Below are 18,796 nucleotides of genomic sequence, written 5' to 3'. Positions count from 1 at the left end.
TGCTGCTTGGATCCTATCCTGCCAGGAGTTCCAATCAAATATCACCCCACTCCTCCCTGATCCACACCGATTTGTGATTCCCATACACCTTAAATTTAAAAACTTCATCCTCTGAATTGTCTGTTACTTTATCTGTGATCACCTCCCAATGCTAGAACTTCAGTTTCTCTGACTTTGTGATAACTGCCATTCATCCCTTTCACACCTGTCTTGATAAAATGATTGAACTACTTGTTTTAAGTATTTGGTGTTATGGCTGCCTTCTTCGGAAATTATCTTAATTTCATTTAAAATTAGTTAGGTACAAATGTGGAAATTAGTTTTGATTAAGGCTTGTACTAATTTTTGATGCTATTCTGGAGATAAATTTCCCTCCTGAATCTCAAGCAGAAATCATAATTAGCTGCTACTGATTTAAGTTGCTGACTTTAGCAGCAGATCCATGCATTAGAAGAGTTCTTGTTTATAACGTAGGTTTTCAGAAGCAAATTCTACAGGCAAGCGTTTAATCAAACTCTTCGTGTCAACTAAAATCAGTAGTCAAACTACTGTAATACCAAGCTGTTTTGAGTTTTGGTTTCACTGGAATCTTGCCATGGTGAATTGTTTATTTCCATTAACAGATAATACATTTGCAACTGGATCCCACGTGGGTGAGTTAATAATTTGGGACAGCCTGGATTGGTCAGTTCGAGCATCTGAATCTCAGTTCTGGAATTCTGCCCAACAGTCTGATAAACCAGCTGAAATAAAAATATCATTAACCCCAAACCAGCATGAAACCTGCATCCATCATCTGTCTTCAGATAGAGAGGTAAACCAAAAGTCAATGCTGTTTATCCCAAAATCTAATAAATTTGTGTCTAATACTCCAAATGGATTTATGAATGTTATATTTAGTGCTGTCAAATCAGCAATATGAATAAAGATAAAAAGGCCCATCTATGGGCTACAATGACAAGAATTTTAGCAAAGAACATGCTATCATTCAATTAGTGTGGAGCTTTGTTGAAAAATATACAATTCATTTTGCCTTGTATTTTCATCAAAAGGCACACAATAGGAAGAGCATTTTTAAAAAAAAAATTATTTCATAAATATGGAAAAATCCAAATCCTACTCTCATTCACTTATTTTAATGATTCATCTGGTCTGTGCTACAAAAAAGCTCATCCGATCAATCATTACAGCTTTCCAAATTCTTCTCTATAGTAATTCTACATCCTTTTATAATGATATGTTAAATTAAAGATAAGTTTCTAATTTTTTTCCCCTTGTAGAATGTTTTTGCTGCCATTGGAACTGGAATTTATGTGTATAATCTTCAAACAAAAACAGTGATCGCGTACCAGCAAGTGGCACATGATTCACGTGTGTTGCACATTGCCAAGTTACCAAACAAGTATGAAATCTTGCTCCTGTATGTTATGCTAACCTGTTTTGTGTAAACAGCATGCTCTTATTACATGAAGCAGGAAGAAATACTAAATGAAAATGCAAGTTTGTTTCCTCCAAGCAATTTAGATCAATCTTAATAATCCTGACCGTTCTCTTAAGATGTACTGATATTAATTTTATTCATTTTAAATGGTTCTGCAGTACCACTTTGGAAGGTGTAGATGGTTTTTAGTTTGGATTATTGACACATAGTTAAATGCCACTTTACAAGAACCCTCCATTTCCATTTAAGAGGAAGTAGAGGCCTTTGCCTACTTTTAGGTACATTTCCTTTTCCGTTTCTAAATTTAGCAAAAATTAAGACTGGAAAGATTTCAATTTTTATATATACACTGCCATTTTAGTAAATCTGTGGAAAGGTAATAAACTTCGATGAGTATGTTCTTGTTCTAAGTATTTAGTACACTTTCCATTGTTTACTTAAAACTGTTGACGAGGGTGTGGTGCTGGAAAAGCACAGCACATCAGGCAGCATCCAAGGAATAGAATTGACGTTTCGGGCATAAGCTCGTCATCAGGAAGGACTTGTACATAAAACATCAATTCTCCGACTCCTCGGATGCTGCCTAACTTGCTGTGCTTTTCCAGCACCCCACACTCAACCCTGATCTCCAGCATCTGCAGTCCTCTCTAACTTAAAACTGTTGCCAGAATTAAGTTTAGAACATTTTGAGCAAAATCAATAATGAACATTTAATATACATTAAGTAACAACAAAACCAATTTTCTCTGCTGTTTCTTGTTTGCTCTGAAAGTATTATCAACATTTCAATGTGTTTTGCAGCCAATTGGTATCCTGCTCTGAGGATGGCAGCGTTCGCCTCTGGAAATTGCAGGAGCTGCCACCAGCTGAGCCGGCCACATCAGGTTACTGTACTTCTTATGTTATATGCATTGGTCGATTTAAAGTACAAGTTCTGCTATAATGTGCGTTTCATTAATGCAAATTTGCTATAACAAACCTTCACATGATGTCCTCAACCTGATATGATTGGTCTCCAGTCATAAGTCCAGTCACTTGAGATTTCTCTTGATTGACATTAACCAATTTGATTTATGTTCCTCCTTGCTATACCCAGTTAAATGCTGCGAAAATGTGAACAACAGTTGCTGTACTCCTGAAATTAACTACACTGTCCATCTTTGAATGAGGTCTTGGGAAGAATTGTTTTTTTTATTCACACACTGGGCCAGCCATTTATTCCTGGTCCCAAGCTGTGCTTGAGAAAGTGGTAGTGAACAGTTGCAATCTTTTTTTTGGTACAAGTACACCACAATGCTGTTGGGGGGGGGGGGGGGGGGAGACTTTCTGGTGAAATACGTCCAAACAACGATGGTCTGAGTGGCTTTGGATGAAACTTGCATGTAATGGTGTTCCCAAGTATCTGCTGCTCTTTCGTTCTAAATGGTAATGGTCATGAGTTTGGAAGTTGCTGTCTTGGTGAATTTCTGCATTGCATCTTATAGGTAATACACACTGATGCAAACTGAGCATCAGTGGCAAAGGGAGTGAATGTGTGTGGATGAGAGAGAATGGGCTACTTTATTCTAGACGGTGTCAAGTTTCTTGTATTGTTGGATGAGCACTCATCCAGACAAGTGGAGGGTAGACCATTAGTAGACAGACTCTGGGGAGCCAGGTAGTGAGTTACTCAGCACAGGATTCCTAGCCTCTGACCTGCTTTCATAATTGCAGTATTTATATAGCTAGTCCAATTCAGACTCTGGTCTTTGATAACCCAAAATATTGATAGTTGGGAATTCAGCAATAACAATGTCATTGACTGTCAATGGTGATGATTAGATTCGGTTTCTTGTTAGGGTTAGGGATTATTGTGCTGCTATTATGTTTCATTTAATAAACTAATAAACTCTGAGAATCCAAAGCTAGTCTCTGTAATGGTGATAATGAGATTATCATCAATGGTCATAGGATCTCATCTGGTTCACTACTTTTTGAGAATAAAATCTTTTTTGCCTGGTCTGGCTGACATGTGACTTCAGGCCTACATATTAAGACACGGAGCATTGTGCTGTTTTAAATGGCTAAGTCAATTCATTCAGGACCAATTAAGGATGAACAACAAATGTTAGGGAAGCTCATCAGTTCAGAGGGAACTCCGCCTCAGATAGTTCAATTGCTTTTGTCAATGACTAGTTCAGGTACTTTGCTATGCGCACAATAGCCCTGACCTGGCATGTTTGTTATATGCTCGACCTGGCACACAATGGTAATTGTTTTGATACATTTTAGTTATGAATTGAAACAATAATGTGTAATATTAAAGATTTAAAGAAACAGTAAGTTTGTTCTATTTCAATCAATTATTTTGACTCTTGAATTCTCTTACTGACTGACCACAGTGAGAGAACTGGTGCATCTGCCAATAATTTTCAGTTGTGATTACTTTGACTGCGTGAGGAGAGTCAAACTTTGATCAGTTTTTCAAGTTTTAGATAGGGGTACTGATGGAGTGGGAAATAATAGCACAGTATGAATGCTTTAACTCACTTATGCTATTAGTTTATGCATTTTTAATGTAAAATGGCCCAGTGTCAGTGGTGCACATTTCTAGGAAGCTTTGGGCTGTAGTAATCAGCAGTTCTATCCATAATTAAAGCTTTTTAGAATCATCGCATGGTTTTGAGATTTGTAGTTTTATTTTATTTTATTTTATTTAAAATTTTGCAGCAGAAATGATCTATTAAATTGCTTTTCTTTTAATAAGTGAATTTGCTATAGCTCACTTTTTATGAAGCTGTAAGGACTGTGGAGAATGCTCGCAGCATTCGTAACAAGGTTGATGAATTAACGGCACAAATCATCATGAACGAATATGATTTGCTAGTCACCACAGAGACGTGGTTGCAGAATGGTCATGACTGGGAATTAAATATCCAGGTGTACCAGACTATTTGGAAGGACAGACAGGAATGCATGGGAGGTGGTGTAGCTCTGATATTCAAGGACATCAGGGTGATGCTGAGAGATGATATAGGTTCTGTGGAGCATGAGGTCGAATCCATTTGGGTGGAAATTAGGAATTCCAAGAAGGAAAAGTCACTGATAGGCATAGTCTTTAGGCCTACAAATAATAACATTGCATTGGGGCAGGCAATGAACAAGGAAATAACTAACACTTACAAAAATGATACGGCTATTACCATGGAGGATTTTAATCTGCATGTAGATTGATCGTACCAGCTCGGTCAGGGTGGCCTTGAGGAAGAGTTTGTTGAGTGTACCAGTGATAGTTTTCTTGAACAGTATGTAATAGAACAGTAGAGGGAGCAAACTATCCTAGATCTGGTCCTACGTAATGAGACAGGAATAATTAATGACCTCAGTCAGAGGTCCTCTTGGAAGGAGTGATCACAGTATGGTTGAATTTAAAATGCAGCTGGATAGTGTGAAGATAAAATCCAATACCGAGGTCCTATGCTTGAATAAGGGGGACTATGATAGAATGAGGGACGATCTGGCTAAAGTAGACTGGAAAAGAGGCAGTTAGTTATGGGATATGATGAAATGGCTGAGGCATTTTGCATTGGTCTTTACAGTGGAGTATACTAATAACATGCCAGTAAGAGCTAGTGTTTGGTAAGCTAATGGACCTTAGGATAGATAAGTCTCCTGGCTCTGATGGAATGCATCACAGGGTACTAAAGGAGATAGTGGGAGAAATAACAGGTGGACTGGTGGTAATTTTCCAAAATTCGCTGGACTCTGGGACTGTCCCAGCAGATTGGAATTTAGCAAATGTGATTCCGCTGTTTAAAAAGGGAAGCAGACAAAAGATGGGGAATTATAGATCAGTGACTTAACCTCTGTAGTGGGGAAGATGCTTGAGTCTGTTATCAAGGAAGAAATAGCAGGGCATCTCGAAGAATTGTCCCATTGTACAGATGCGGCATGGGTTCATGAAGGGCAGGTCATGCTTCACAAATCTTTTGGAATCCTATGAAGGCATTTCAAGCAAGGTGGACAACAGAGACCCAGTGGATGTGGTGTACCGAGATTTCCAAAAGGCCTTTGACAAGGTGTTGCATATAAGGCTGCTGCATAAGATAAGGATGTATGGTGTTAGGGCTAGAATATTAGTGTGGATAGAGGATTGGTTGACTGATAGGAAGCAAGGAGTGGAAAAAAATTAGTGCTATTCTGGCTGGCAATCAGCGACTAGTGCTTCAGGTATTGGTGTTGACACCGCAATTATTTACAATTTATATAGATGATTTAGAGTTGAGGACCATGTGTACGGTGTCAAAATTTGCCGATGACACTAAGACGAGTGGCAGAGCAAAGTGTGCAGAGGATGGTGAAACTTTGTACAGGAACGTAGATACATTGAATGAGTGGGCAATAGTCTGGCAGATGGAATACAATGTTAGTAAATGTGAAGTCATACATTTTGGTAGCAGTAACAGCAAAAATAGATTATTACTTGAATGGTAAAAAGTTGCAACATTGTGGTTTGCAGAGGGACTTTGATGTCCTTGTACCTGAATCACAGAAGATTGGTCTGCAGGTACAAGTAATTAGGAAGGCAAATGGGATTTTGTCCTTGATTGCTAAATGGGTTGAGTTTAAAAGCAGAGAGGTTATGCTGCAGCTGTACAAGGTTCTGGTGAGGCCACACCTGGAGTAGTGTGTGCAGATTTGGCCTCCTTACTTAAAGGATGTACTGGCACTGGAGAGGGTGAAGAGGAGGTTCACTAGGTTGATTCTGGAGTTGAGGGGGTTGGTTTAAGGAGAGGCTGAGTAGATTGGGATTATATTCATTGGAATTTAGAAGAATAAGGAGGGTTCTCAGAGAAACATATCAAATTATGAAGGGAATCGATAAACTAGAAATAGATAGGATATTTCCACTGGTAGGACAAGAGGGCATGGCCTCAAGATTAGAGAAGGCAGGTTCGAACTGAACTGAAAAGGAACTTCTTCACCCAGATGTTTGCTAATCTATGGAATTCCTTGCCCAGGGAAGTAGTTTATGTTATTTCAGTAATCACTTTTAAAGCTAAGGTAGATACTTTTTTGAAAAATAAAGGAATTGAGGGATATGCTGAAAATGCATGTAAGTGGATCTGAGTCCATGAAAAGATTAGCCATGATCTTATTGAGTGGCGGAACAGGCTTGAAGGGTTGCTCGGCCTACTCCTGCTCCTAGTTCCTATGTTCTTATGTTGGTTAAACGTGAATATAGCAGTATAAATGTTGAGCCTGTTTTTAATGTGTTTCATTTTAATCCCCACTGTCCTCAGTCTCTGATTAAATTAATTTGCATGCCAGCAAATCAAAAATCTGCCATGAATCAGTCTAATTGCATTCAAGAGCTTTCAAAGTGCACCTTTTAGTGTCCTTGCACTGAGAAGAACTAGCTTATTTTAAGCCCTTTCAGAAAAGCTGTACGCAAGCACAATATAATTAGCACTAATTCTCAATGGTGATTGGTTCACTCTGAGATTAAGACCAATTTAAGCTGAGCCTGCATCTATGCTGATATTTTTGGAACTACGACAATTGTGGAAATTGAAATACAAATAGCACTTAATGTTCTGTTACACTGGTCTTGGCCAAATAACAGTTGAAAACATAGAATTGAGTTGAAATTGCAGGCCACTGACCCCCCCCCTAATTATTTTTCAAACCAAAGGCCTGGTATAAGCTGCAATGTAAAAATAACAACAACAAAAAAACTGCATTTTGTTCTTTAGAATGTTCTAACTGTGCTTTGTGGTTTTCTCCATCAATAGTTTAATTCAGCCAGCATAATTTGGAGAGGAGGAACCCAATTCATCGTGCAAATTCGACTTTAATACCATATCTCTTGACAGATTTCCATCCTGATAAAGTGAGATGATGGAACCTATAGATTAGATATGTTAAGGAGTCCTAATTTTTATAACATAAGCCAATTTACACTGACATTGTCATTTTAAAAGCCCTTCAGGAGAGGTGTTGTTCTTTCCAATTTTTAACAAGAGCTTACCAAACCGGCAGGAGTAAATCACGTGGCCTGTTGAGCCAGCACTGCTATCAGTACAATAATAGCTGATCCTGGGCTTTACCACTTTCCTGCCTGCTCCCAATATCCTTGTGAGACCAAAAATCTATCGATCTATTCTGAAATGCATTCAACAATAGAGGCTCCACAATATTCTGGAGCAAAGAATTCCAAAGGCGTTCAAGTATCTGTGAAGTCATTTCTCCTCATCTCAATTCTAAATGATTGGCCACTTATTCTGAGAATGTGCCTCTGAGCTTTAGATTCCTCAACCAGTTTCTACTGTATCAAGCTCCTTCAGAACCTTGTATGTTTCAATGAAATCACCTCTCACTCTTCTAAACTCCAGAGAATTTAATTTCAATTTGCTCAGCTCCTCATCATAGGACCAACCTTCATCCAAGAACTAATTAGTGTAGCATCACTACTTCCTCTAAAGCAAGTATATCGTTTTTTAAATGTGGAGATGAAAACTGCACACAGTATTCCAGGTGCTGAAGTTGTATAAGGTCTTGCTGAGACCACCTAGACATAAGACTTATTCCCATGTGAGAAAAGCCAAAAAAAAATTGTCTTCCTAATTGTTTGCTGTACCTTCATGCTGACTCTCTGCATGCCTTATGTAAACACACCTAAGTCTGTCCAAGTGTTAGTATTTAATGCTTTAAGTAAATTTTGTTTTTGATTAAATCTCTGCACTGCTGGCATGGATTCCTCACCTTTATGAATTTACTGCATAACTGTAATGAGATTATTTATATTGTATTTGTGTTTAGGGCTTTTTAGCATGTGGGGAATTGGCAGACCAAACAAGCAGCAAAACCAAATGGCAAAACGCAAGTTGGAATGTTCTATCTTAAAGACTCTGGAGTTAACTGGTGATTTGATTGGCCATTCAGGTGCAGTGCGAGTAAGTAATCGTTCAGCATGTGTACATTTTATTCCGAACTGATTATTGCCTGTGTTACCTTATCATTAGAACGGGGGTTGGTGCAGAAGGCTAGCTGTCATAATTATTGTCGGACTTTGGCTCAATTTTTTTTTATTTCAAAAATATACTTTATTCATAAAATAATTTGATAGTCTGTACAGTTGGTCATGCCATACATATGTAAACATGTACATACAGAGATCAAAACTTATCATTTTTATACAGGTCTGTACATTTTTCCATCATATGCCCATATAATTAGCTGAGGCGTTAGCGGAGCCCAAATGACTGCATGGGCCCCCTGTTCTTCTTTAGGCAGGCAGACTTTACACAGTGGTCTTTCCCCACCGCGCCTTGGCGGCAACTGCCCCAAGCTTCAGCGCGTCCCTCAACACGTAGTCCTGGACCTTGGAATGTGCCAGCCTGCAGCAGTCGGGGTCAACTCCTTCAGCTGGAAGATCAGCAGGTTTCGGACCACCTAGAGAGCGTCCTTCACCGAGTTGATGATCCTCCAGGCACAGTTGATGTTCGTCTCGGTGTGCATCCCGGGGAACAGACCGTAGAGCACGGAGTCCCGCGTCACGGCGCTGCTCGGGACGAACCTCGACAAACACCACTGCATTCCTCTCCAGACTTCCTCTGCATAGGCACATTCCAGAAGGAGGTGTGTGACAGTCTCATCCCACCCGCAGCCGCTTCGAGGGCAGCGTGCGGTGCGGCTGAGAGTCCGGGCGTGCATAAAGGATCTCACAGGCAGAGCCCTTCTCACCACCAGCCAAGCCATGTCTTGGTGCTTGTTGGAAAGTTCTGGCGATGAGGCATTCTGCCAAATGGCTTTGACAGTCTGCTCAGGGAACCGCTCGATAGGATCCGCCCTCTCCTTTTCCCGAAGGGTCTCAAGGACACTACGTGCTGACCACTTCCTGATGGACTTGTGGTCAAAGGTGTTTCTCTTCATAAATTTCTCCACGAAGGACAGGTGATACGGAACGGTCCAACTACTCGGAGCGTTCCGCAGCAGCGAGGCCAGGCCCATCCTTCGCAACACCGGGGACAGGTAGAACCTCAGTACGTAGTGACACTTGGTGTTTGTGTACCGGGGATCCACGCACAGCTTGATGCAGCCACACACAAAGGTGGCCATCAGGGTGAGGGTGGCATTGGGTGTATTTTTTCCCCCGTTGCCCAGATCTTTGTACAGCGAGTCCCTTCGGACCCGGTCCATCTTTGAACTCCATATGAACTGGAAGATGGCCCGGGTGACTGCAGCGGCACAGGTTCTGGGAATAGGCCAGACCTGTGCCACGTATAACAGCAGTGACAGTGCCTCACACCTGATGACCAGGTTTTTTCCCGCGATGGAGAGCGACCGTAGCTTCCATCTGCCCAGTTTCTGCCTCACTTTGCTGATACGCTCCTCCCAAGACTTGGCGCACGCCCCAGCCCCTCCGAACCAAATACCCAGCACCTTCAGGTGGTCGGTCCTGACGGTGAAGGGGATCGAGGATTGGTCGGCCCAGTTCCCGAAGAGCATGGCCTCGCTCTTGCCTCTGTTTACCTTGGCCCCCGAGGCCCGTTCGAACTGGTTACAAATGCACATGAGTCTGCGGACGGACAGCGGATCCGAGCAGAAAACGGTGACGTCATCCATGTACAGGGAGGCCTTAACCTGCAGGACCCCGCTGCCAGGAATAGTCACCCCTCTCAGGCTCGCATCCTTCCTGATGGACTCGGCAAATGGCTCTATGCAGCACACAAACAAGGCAGGAGTGAGGGGGCAGCCCTGCCTGACTCCAGATCTGACTGGGAAGCTATCTGATTCCCACCCATTGATTGAGACTGCACTGACAATGTTGGTGTAGAGCAGTCTGATCCAATTGCAGATTCCCTCCCCAAAGCCTATTTTGGAGAGAACATCTCTCATATACCTGTGTGATATCCTGTCAAAGGCTTTCTCCTGGTCCAGGCTGATCAGGCAGGTGTCCAACCCTCTGTCCTGCACGTAGGCGATCGTATCCCTGAGGAGTGTGAGACTCTCAGCAATCTTCCTGCCCGGCACAGCACAGGTTTGGTCAGGGTGAATCACCGACCCTAGAGCAGACCTGACCCGGTTGGCGATTACCTTTGACAGAATTTTGTAATCTGCATTCAACAGTGAGATTGGTCTCCAATTTTTGAGTTCCTCCCTCTCCTCCTTCCGCATGTAGATGAGGGTGATGATGCCTTTCCTCATGGATTCACTCATGGTACCTGCCCGAAGCATACTGACATACACCTCCAGCAGGTCCTGGCCAATCAAGTCCCACAGAGCAGAATAGAGCTCGACCTGTAGGCCGTCGCTTCCGGGAGTTTTATTCTTTTCGAAGGACTCTAGGGCCTTGGTCAGCTCGTCCAGAGATAGCGGCTGGTCCAGCCTCTCCCGTGTTCTGTCATCTAAGACCTCCGTGATAGAGGACAGGAACGACTGGGAGGCCGCGCTGTCAGTCGGCTTCGCGTCATACAGACTGGCGTAGAAGGATTTACTGATCCTCATGACGTCAGCCTGAGCTGACGTTAGCGAGCCATCTTCTTCCTTCAGACTGCTGAGCACGGAGCTCTCTTTGTGCACCTTCTGGAAGTAGAAACGTGAGCACGTCTCGTCCTGCTCCACCGAGTGGACCCTGGACTGGAAGATTATCTTGGAGGCCTCCGAACCAAAGAGCGAGGCTTGCTGGCCCTTCACCTCCTTGAGGTCCTCTGTGACATCCACCCCCATCGTCTGCAGCAGGAGCAGGTTCTGCATACTTTCCTGGAGCTGGGAGAGTTTTCCCCGCCTCTCTCTCGCCTCCTGAACACCTTTTGAGGATGAAGAACCTCTTGATGTTCCCTTTTACTGTTTCCCACCAGTCCGCTGGGGACTCAAAGAGGGGCTTCACGGTTCTCCAACCTGCGTAGTCCCTCTTGAGCTCCTCAATGTTTCCCGGGGTCAACAGCTTGGTGTTCAGCTTCCACATTCCCTTACCAGCCCGCTGCTCGTCCTGTAGGTGACAGTCGGCCAGCAGGAGGCAGTGGTCGGAGAAGAACACCGGCTTGACGTCGGTGGATCTGACCGAGAGCGTTCGGGACACAAACAGGTAATCTATCCTTGAGTGGATGGACCCGTCTGCCCGTGATCACGTGTTTGTACGCTGCGCTCCGCCTGCAGGGGTGCTGAAGACGTCGTGCAGCTTGGCATCTTTTACCGTGTCCATCAGGGCTCTGGATGTGGTGTCCAGTTTACTGTCCCCCCCGCCAGATCGTCCATCTGCATCAATGATACAGTTGAAGTCTCCAGCCAGAATGACCGGCCTGGATGTAGCCAGCAACAGTGGAAGCTGCTGCAGGACGACCAACCGTTCACTCTTACCCACTGGGGCGTACACATTAATCAGTCTCAAGGGAGCATTCCTGTACATGATGTCAGCGACGAGGAGGCGCCCGCCCACCACCTCCTTAACCTCGGAGATGGTGAAGTTGCCTCCTCTCAACAGGATACCCAGGCCGGAGGCGCGGCTATCGTTGCCCCCCGACCAAACTGACGGCCCATGGGCCCATAAGCTCGACCATCTCCTGTAGCTGCTGAGGTGCGGTATCTCACACTCCTGCAGGAACAGGACGTCGGCTTTAACGGTGGCCAGAAAGGCCATCGTAGTCACACATCGCGTAGCCGATTTGATGCTACGCACATTGATGCTGGCACCTCTTACCCCATTTTAACAGTTTACAAGGTTAACAGTGTCCATTTGCTACTGGTCTTGCCCCTCTGGGGTAGCTGTGTGCATTCCCGTGGTGACGGCAAACTGCTGGACCATCCCAGGGCTGAGGTAGCTGTCCGGCTCCACGCTGGAGCCATTTTCCCGCTCTGGTGTCTTCGGGTCGGGACAGGGTCCGCATGGTCCAGTTCTCCATCTGACAGCGGGGCTGTCACAGGACCGCTGCTCCCAGTTCTCACCGGGTGGGGGGAGGGCTTTACCCGTCCCCTCAGAGGGATCGTCTTTTCGTGCTTGGGCGGTGCTGCCCTCCTTTTTCCCCGCGGCGCTCTGTCTCTTCCTCTGGTAACGACCCGCCTTGCGCCCATCCTCACCGTCGGAAGAGCTGCATGTGTCCTCGTCGCGTAGGTGTCGCTTCCCCCCTCGCTGGGTGGCTTTGGGAGGTTTCCTCTTCCTGCTTTTCACAGTAATCCAATCCTCTGCTTCCTTTGGTCCCTTCTCTTCCATTTCCTCCGTCTGTCCTGAAGGAGCTTGGATCGGCTGCTGCATCACCCCGCTGTCTGTCGTCTGCTCTGCTACAGCCCGCCCTTCCTTCTGGTTGCTTCCATACACCGTTCCCGTGCTGTTTTGTGGTACCTTGCTGGTCTTGGGCGGTCCACGGCTCGTGTTGCCACCTCCGGCCATCTGTGCGTAGGTGGCGGCCCCTCGTCTTGGGCAGGCCTTGTACATGTGGCCCGCCTCTCCGCACAGATTACAGTTCTTGGCCTCCTTACATTCCTTGGTCGGGTGGCCTTCCTGCTTGCAGTTTCGGCAGACGGTCACCTTGCAATCCGCCGTCATGTGGCCTGACCTCCCGCAGGTTCGGCACACTTTTGGCTGCCCTGCGTATGTCAGGTAACCTCTGCTTCCTCCGATGGCAAAGCTGGAGGGTGGGTGGAGGATGTTCCCACTGGCATCGACCCTCGGTGTTACCCTGACCTGTCGTTTGCTGGTCCAGATCCCGAAAAGATCAACCACATCGGTACTCTCTCCCTCGACCTGGACGTATCTCCTCAAGAAGGTCAGGACATCTGCTGCTGGGACGTGAGGGTTGTACATCTGGATTGTTACAACCCGACTCCTCTGCGCAGGAAGCACACACAACGGAACCACCGACAAGATGGAGAACAGAGGCTCCCCTTCCGTCTCCTTGAAGACCTTCAGGAGCTGCTCGCAATTCTTCACACTCCTGAAGGTCACATCGAAATAGCCTGCCACAGGGAAATCCTGCAGGCAGTACACATCTGCTGCTTCGAACCCGCAGCAATAGGGTTAGGGTGGCCCGCGATAGGGTTAGGGTTAGGGCTCAATCTACCAACTTATTTTCTTCTATGTGTGAGCCAAGTCCTGCGTGTACTTTAAATGAAGCAATAGGAGAAGATATTCGGTCTCACACTTTAAGTTTATTTTAGCAGTAAGTGGATAAAGCATTCAGAGCTCTGGGTCTTGACCTTTCTGTCCCTGACAAACTATATAGTGTGTCAGTTGTCCCTGACCCAGTCTTTTTATATAATAAAAAGCAACATGCAATCACTAAGGTGGGATTATCTTCTGATTGGTTGTTGATCTGACTCCATTCTCCGCCTCCTTGGTTTCCCGGATGTTTGACCCCACGTGACCCCGCTTTGCCCGCGAAACGAAGAACCACATGACCTTGTTTTGCAACGGAGTACCACGTGACCCCGTTTTGCCTGCGAAACGGAGAACCGCGTGATCTCGCTGCACGCCTCCGGCGCGTGAAACAGTGTATCACGTGACCTCCCCGCACACCTCCGGCGCGTGAAGCAGTGCATCACATGACCCCGCTGCATGCCTCCGGCGCGTGAAGCAGTGCATCACATGACTCCGCTGCATGCTTCCGGCGCGTGAAGCAGTGCATCACGTGACCCCGCTGCACGCCTCCGGCGCGTGAAGCAGTGCATCACGTGACCCCGTGTTTTAAAAAATTCTCAAGGTCAGGTTCGTAGGAGAGTAGTCTGACACAGAACAAACGACCAAGAGGCGAGTCTGCTAGAATATGAGCATTTTATTCCCCGCAGCGTCGCCACAACCAGGTCTCATACTTACAACGGGTCTGGCTTATACTCACTCTACATGTTACCGGAACTGGGAGCCGTCAGTTCTCGTAGAGCGGTTGCCAACAACCCACGCTCGGCGGTTAAACGTAACCCCGGAGCAGACTCACCGAACTGGAGACTTTTCCAGCTGATATACTCTTTTCCAGATATAAACATTCATGTGAACAGCAGAGCAAGGCTAAAAAACACATTCCATTCTGGTTACATACAGATAAGAAGATTCACACGGGGAGGTGTGTAATAAGATTCACACGGGACTAAGCAACACCTCCATTCCGGTTAGATTCACACATGTATTGGGACATAATTTTTAACCGTTTCACCACACCCCGCTGCACGCCTCCGGCGCGTGAAGCAGTGCATCACGTGACCCCGCTGCACGCCTCCGGCGCGTGAAGCAGTGCATCACGTGACCCCGCTGCACGCCTCCGGCGCGTGAAGCAGTGCATCACGTGACCCCGCTGCACGCCTCCGGCGCGTGAAGCAGTGCATCACGTGACCTTGTTTTGGAACGGAGCGAAGCACCACATGATCTAGCTCTGCGCACGCGCATAACGGAGCATCTCCAAAGGCTTCCGAATATCGAGTGTATTCACAGTGGCAGCAGGCCATATATTTACATTATCTACATGGCGTTGTCAGACATACCAATGTCCTTCTATCAGAATGGATTTTGAGTGATTAGTGCATTGATACAGAATGTGCTAGCTACAAAGAGGATGCTGCTAATGGGCAGCCTATCTTGCCACTGGATGTGGAAGATTTTAACAAAACAGCAGTGGTGATATTTCTCCAAGGCTTTGAGGTGCCTGCTATTGGTTGTCCATTTTTCTGAAGGTCGCTTACCTGGTAAACCATGTCTGGAGTTTTAGATTGAAGGTTCCAGTCCTTCAAGTTCCCATCCTCAGCCAGACAACGGCTGAGCAATCGCATTGGTGCTGTTGATGAACTCTGTTGTTCTTGGCTATTTATCATCTTCAAGAGGAGCCTCCCAAGGTATGGAAAATTATCTGCATTTTCTGGAATATTGACATTACTTTTGCTTGCTGTCGGATCTGATTTTTCTGGGTTCTGACCAATTCTCTCTTTGGAGGAGGAGTCAACAGTGCCCTGAAACTTGGTTTCAGATTGAGTGCACTTAGAAGGGTTATCTACATATTGAAGCCGAGTGACTGGGTTACGGTGATTTTGACTGTGTTGGAGTGGCATGAGTTCAACAGTTTCCTATGTGTCCTACAATTACCTTTATACCTGGGGTTAATTTTCTGGAAATGAGATGCTGTATTCCAGCAGGGTTTGGGAATAAGTTGTGAGGCGATGTTGAAATTGTACTTTGTGAAATTGGTCAGTTGTATTAATGACAACCAAAGCTTTCCCACCTGCTTTTTTTCTAATATATATGAAGCTCGTTTCCCCTCTGCTCAACGTTGGCAGTTTGACAATAGCTCCTGATGTTGCTTTTGAGGTCACAAAAGGAATTATCTACAAATACTTGCACTGATTCTCCAACTGGTTCTTTTCTCTGCTGTTTTACTCTTGTTCTATAATGCTGCTCAAGTTACTTTTCTCTTGGTCTCTGCATATCCCATTGTTATCCTGATCTGGACAACCATTGTATTACTTCCAGTGAAACCTTTCTGCTCTGTCTCACTCGCATTTGAACTGATCCTAATTTTTCTGTTTTCCTAAAAACATGTTAATTGTTGTCGTTAAAATAACATTTATGAAAGTGTGAATTCACCTATCTATATCCATAAACAGAGTCCTTATCACAACTTCTATTATTTCCTTCATGCCGGAGTGGTATGCATTCAGAACAAGTCTTGGTTCAGCTCATTTGTCATGATGCTTTTATGCATTGTGGTACAGGCAGCCAACTTTATCTTAGAGTTATACAGCTTGGTGACAGACCCTTTGATCCAGTACATCTGTGCTGACTAGACATCTCAATCTAACCTAGTCCCATTTGCCAGTATTTATCCGAACCCCTCAACCCTCCCAATTTGTCTCTTCCATCATTTATAGTATTTTCCAAACACTTGCATTCATTTCAAATGTGTATGCCATTAAAAACTCAGTGTTCTAAAGTGATTAACATTATTCTGGCACTGTTTTTTGTCCTAGATGAAAGTTTTAAAATTAATTCTAATTGTTTTAATCAATGGAGCAAGGTGTACTTATTAAATTATATATTTTGTTTTTGTCAAATCCCAGATGTTCCTATATTTTGAAGGCCATGGAATGGTAACCTGTTCTACAGATCACCTTGTCATTTTATGGAAAGATGGAGAAAGGGAATCAAAGTTGAGAAGCAAGGCATTATTCCAAAAATTGGAGCGGGAAGAACAATATGATGCTTAACATTTGAGATAATTGTGAAACATATAAAATGAACATTGCATGATGGCACTAATGACTCTAAGGGCCCTGCAGCAAGTGTATTTGTATAAATCTTCACAATGTTAATACTTCAAAGACTTGTTTAGATACTAAAGCTGTAAATGTGGCATGGTAATTTAGATCGTAAATTGTAAATCTCTTTTCTGCTAAGTACTGACCTCTTACCTTTTTGAATTTACATAACCTTTAATGTTGCAAATAGTTTACCAACATATAATGTTGCTAATATGATTTCTGAAAGGTTACTTCTTTACTCAGTGTATGGAATAGAAACATTGTACCATAAAAGATCTGGCAATAATCTGTCATAGAAAGGAAGTTTGCAATATTTTAAAATATTTTTGGCCTAAATATTTTCTTTTGGCCAGCTGTGTAACAATTGAAATTATGTATTGTGTTAAATATATGATTTTGCATGTTTGAAAAGTTCCATGTTGTTAAAGTCAGAGGCCTGACAAACTATTTACATCCACAGAAATGTTTTCAAGGATTTGTTTGTGCTGCAAATTGTCTGCATTGTCTGGTGGAAATGATTTGGAAAGTCCAATACTTAATGTTGCCTGCACCTGGAACTAAAATGACTATTGTTTACCCAGATCATTTTGTCTGATTAGTACCATTGTCTACCTGCTCCCCTGGTCTATCAGTGGTTTCCTTTACTAAATAAGTACAGAAGAAACTTTCAATTAAATCAAATCAGATGAGCTTGGTTGAAAGACTTGCAACCTATTTATTTCCCTATACCTAAAAAACTAAACCTACCAATTGAACATTTTAATGTTGTACCTGGCTGATCAGGTCCAGTTTAATTATGCTGAAGGTCTAGTGTAGCTTGAGCACAACCTTCTTGCCAAAAGACAAGAGTGTTGGTGTCTGAATGAAGCTTGATGCTAAAGCTGCTGTGTAAGGAATTGGACAAAAGGTGACCAAATTTATTTTAAATTGTCTTAACAAATAGTAATCTTACAATATGTAGATTGTGTCCAGTCAGGCAGTGGCCTGGATGGAAAATATATTTGCAAATTTCTGTACTGTACCTTGACTATGCTATGAAATCATCATAGTTGTTACTTTGTCTATGTACCCTTTTAATGATATCCTAAGTGTTTGTCACTGCCGGTTAACCTGAAAATGAACTATTTCAAATGTGGAGTCTGTCTATCAGGTTTTAATTGTTGGAGACATTTTAATTAAAATTTTTAAAACATTTTCTTTCAATTGGTCTCACTTCCTCATATCAATCATCTCTCTTTGTCCATAATTTGACATAGAAATAATCTATTCTAATTTCCATGTCCAGACTTTGCACTGAGTTGGTTAAAGTAGATTCTGTCGTCTTTCGGATCAGAGATGTTCACTTGGGTTTTTTTTAAAATATTGGATTATTTAAATATTGGGCAAATCTAACCAATGACCATTCATTAGTTGTTGCAAGAGTATTTGAATCATTAAATTGTTCTGATCTATTTAATTGCATTGTTTAATCTGATTGTTCGGTTGTTATTAATTGACAAGTGTAAAATTCTAAATAAATGTTCTTGTGGTCCATCTATCTCTGAGCCACGAGGCCCAGGTTCACTTTACACTTGCTGCAGCAGAGTGTAATAACATCTGAGCAAGTTGAATATAAAAATATCTAAAATTATAAATATTCGACACTGGAACAAATGTGCATTATTGGGTCGTTAAGTCTCTAAATTACTTGGCAGCATCTCTTGAAAGAAAACACAACATTTCGGGTGGAGTGACTGTTCCTCTGAAGTTCAGAATGTTGGCATTCATTTTGAGAGGGCTCGAATAAAAGAGCAGAGATGCACTGCTGAAGCTGAGGCGGCATAAGGCTCTGGTCAGACTACATTTGTGAGCAGTTTTGCATGCTTATTTGTGTTGACCTTGGAGGCAGTGCAGAGGAGGTTCACAAGAATGATCCCAGGAATGAAGCACTAGTCATATGAGGAGCAACTGAGGACTCTGGGTCTGTACCTGCTGGAGTTTAGAAGGGATGGGGACATTTGATTAAAACTTACAAAATGCTGCGGCCTGGATAGAGTGGATGTTGAGAAGATGTTTCCACTAGTCTGGGAAACAAGGACCTGAGGGCACAGCCACAGAGTGAAAGGACAGCCCTTTAGAACTGAAATGAAGAGGAATTTC

General features: G+C 43.7%; 1 protein-coding gene across 4 annotated transcripts in view; it reads left to right on the top strand.

The window, feature by feature from the left end:
- Nucleotides 1-17,860, top strand: part of wdr41 (WD repeat domain 41) — a 62,743-nt gene extending 44,883 nt beyond the window's left edge. For all 4 annotated transcript variants that reach the window (XM_088000352.1, XM_088000351.1, XM_088000354.1 and 1 more), the window contains 5 exons: nucleotides 624-814; nucleotides 1,281-1,402; nucleotides 2,243-2,325; nucleotides 8,243-8,376; nucleotides 16,457-17,860. In XM_088000352.1, the coding sequence (XP_087856478.1) occupies nucleotides 624-814; nucleotides 1,281-1,402; nucleotides 2,243-2,325; nucleotides 8,243-8,376; nucleotides 16,457-16,603 (677 nt within the window). In that variant the 3' untranslated portion in view covers nucleotides 16,604-17,860. The remainder of the gene's footprint in view (nucleotides 1-623; nucleotides 815-1,280; nucleotides 1,403-2,242; nucleotides 2,326-8,242; nucleotides 8,377-16,456) is intronic.
- Nucleotides 17,861-18,796: the final 936 nt, after the last annotated feature.

Source organism: Chiloscyllium plagiosum, unplaced genomic scaffold, assembly GCF_037043375.1.
Source record: "Chiloscyllium plagiosum isolate Xiang-an unplaced genomic scaffold, Cpla_swu_hap1 HiC_scaffold_2, whole genome shotgun sequence".
Lineage (NCBI taxonomy): Eukaryota > Metazoa > Chordata > Chondrichthyes > Orectolobiformes > Hemiscylliidae > Chiloscyllium > Chiloscyllium plagiosum.
This window is presented reverse-complemented; position numbering and strand designations above follow the sequence as displayed.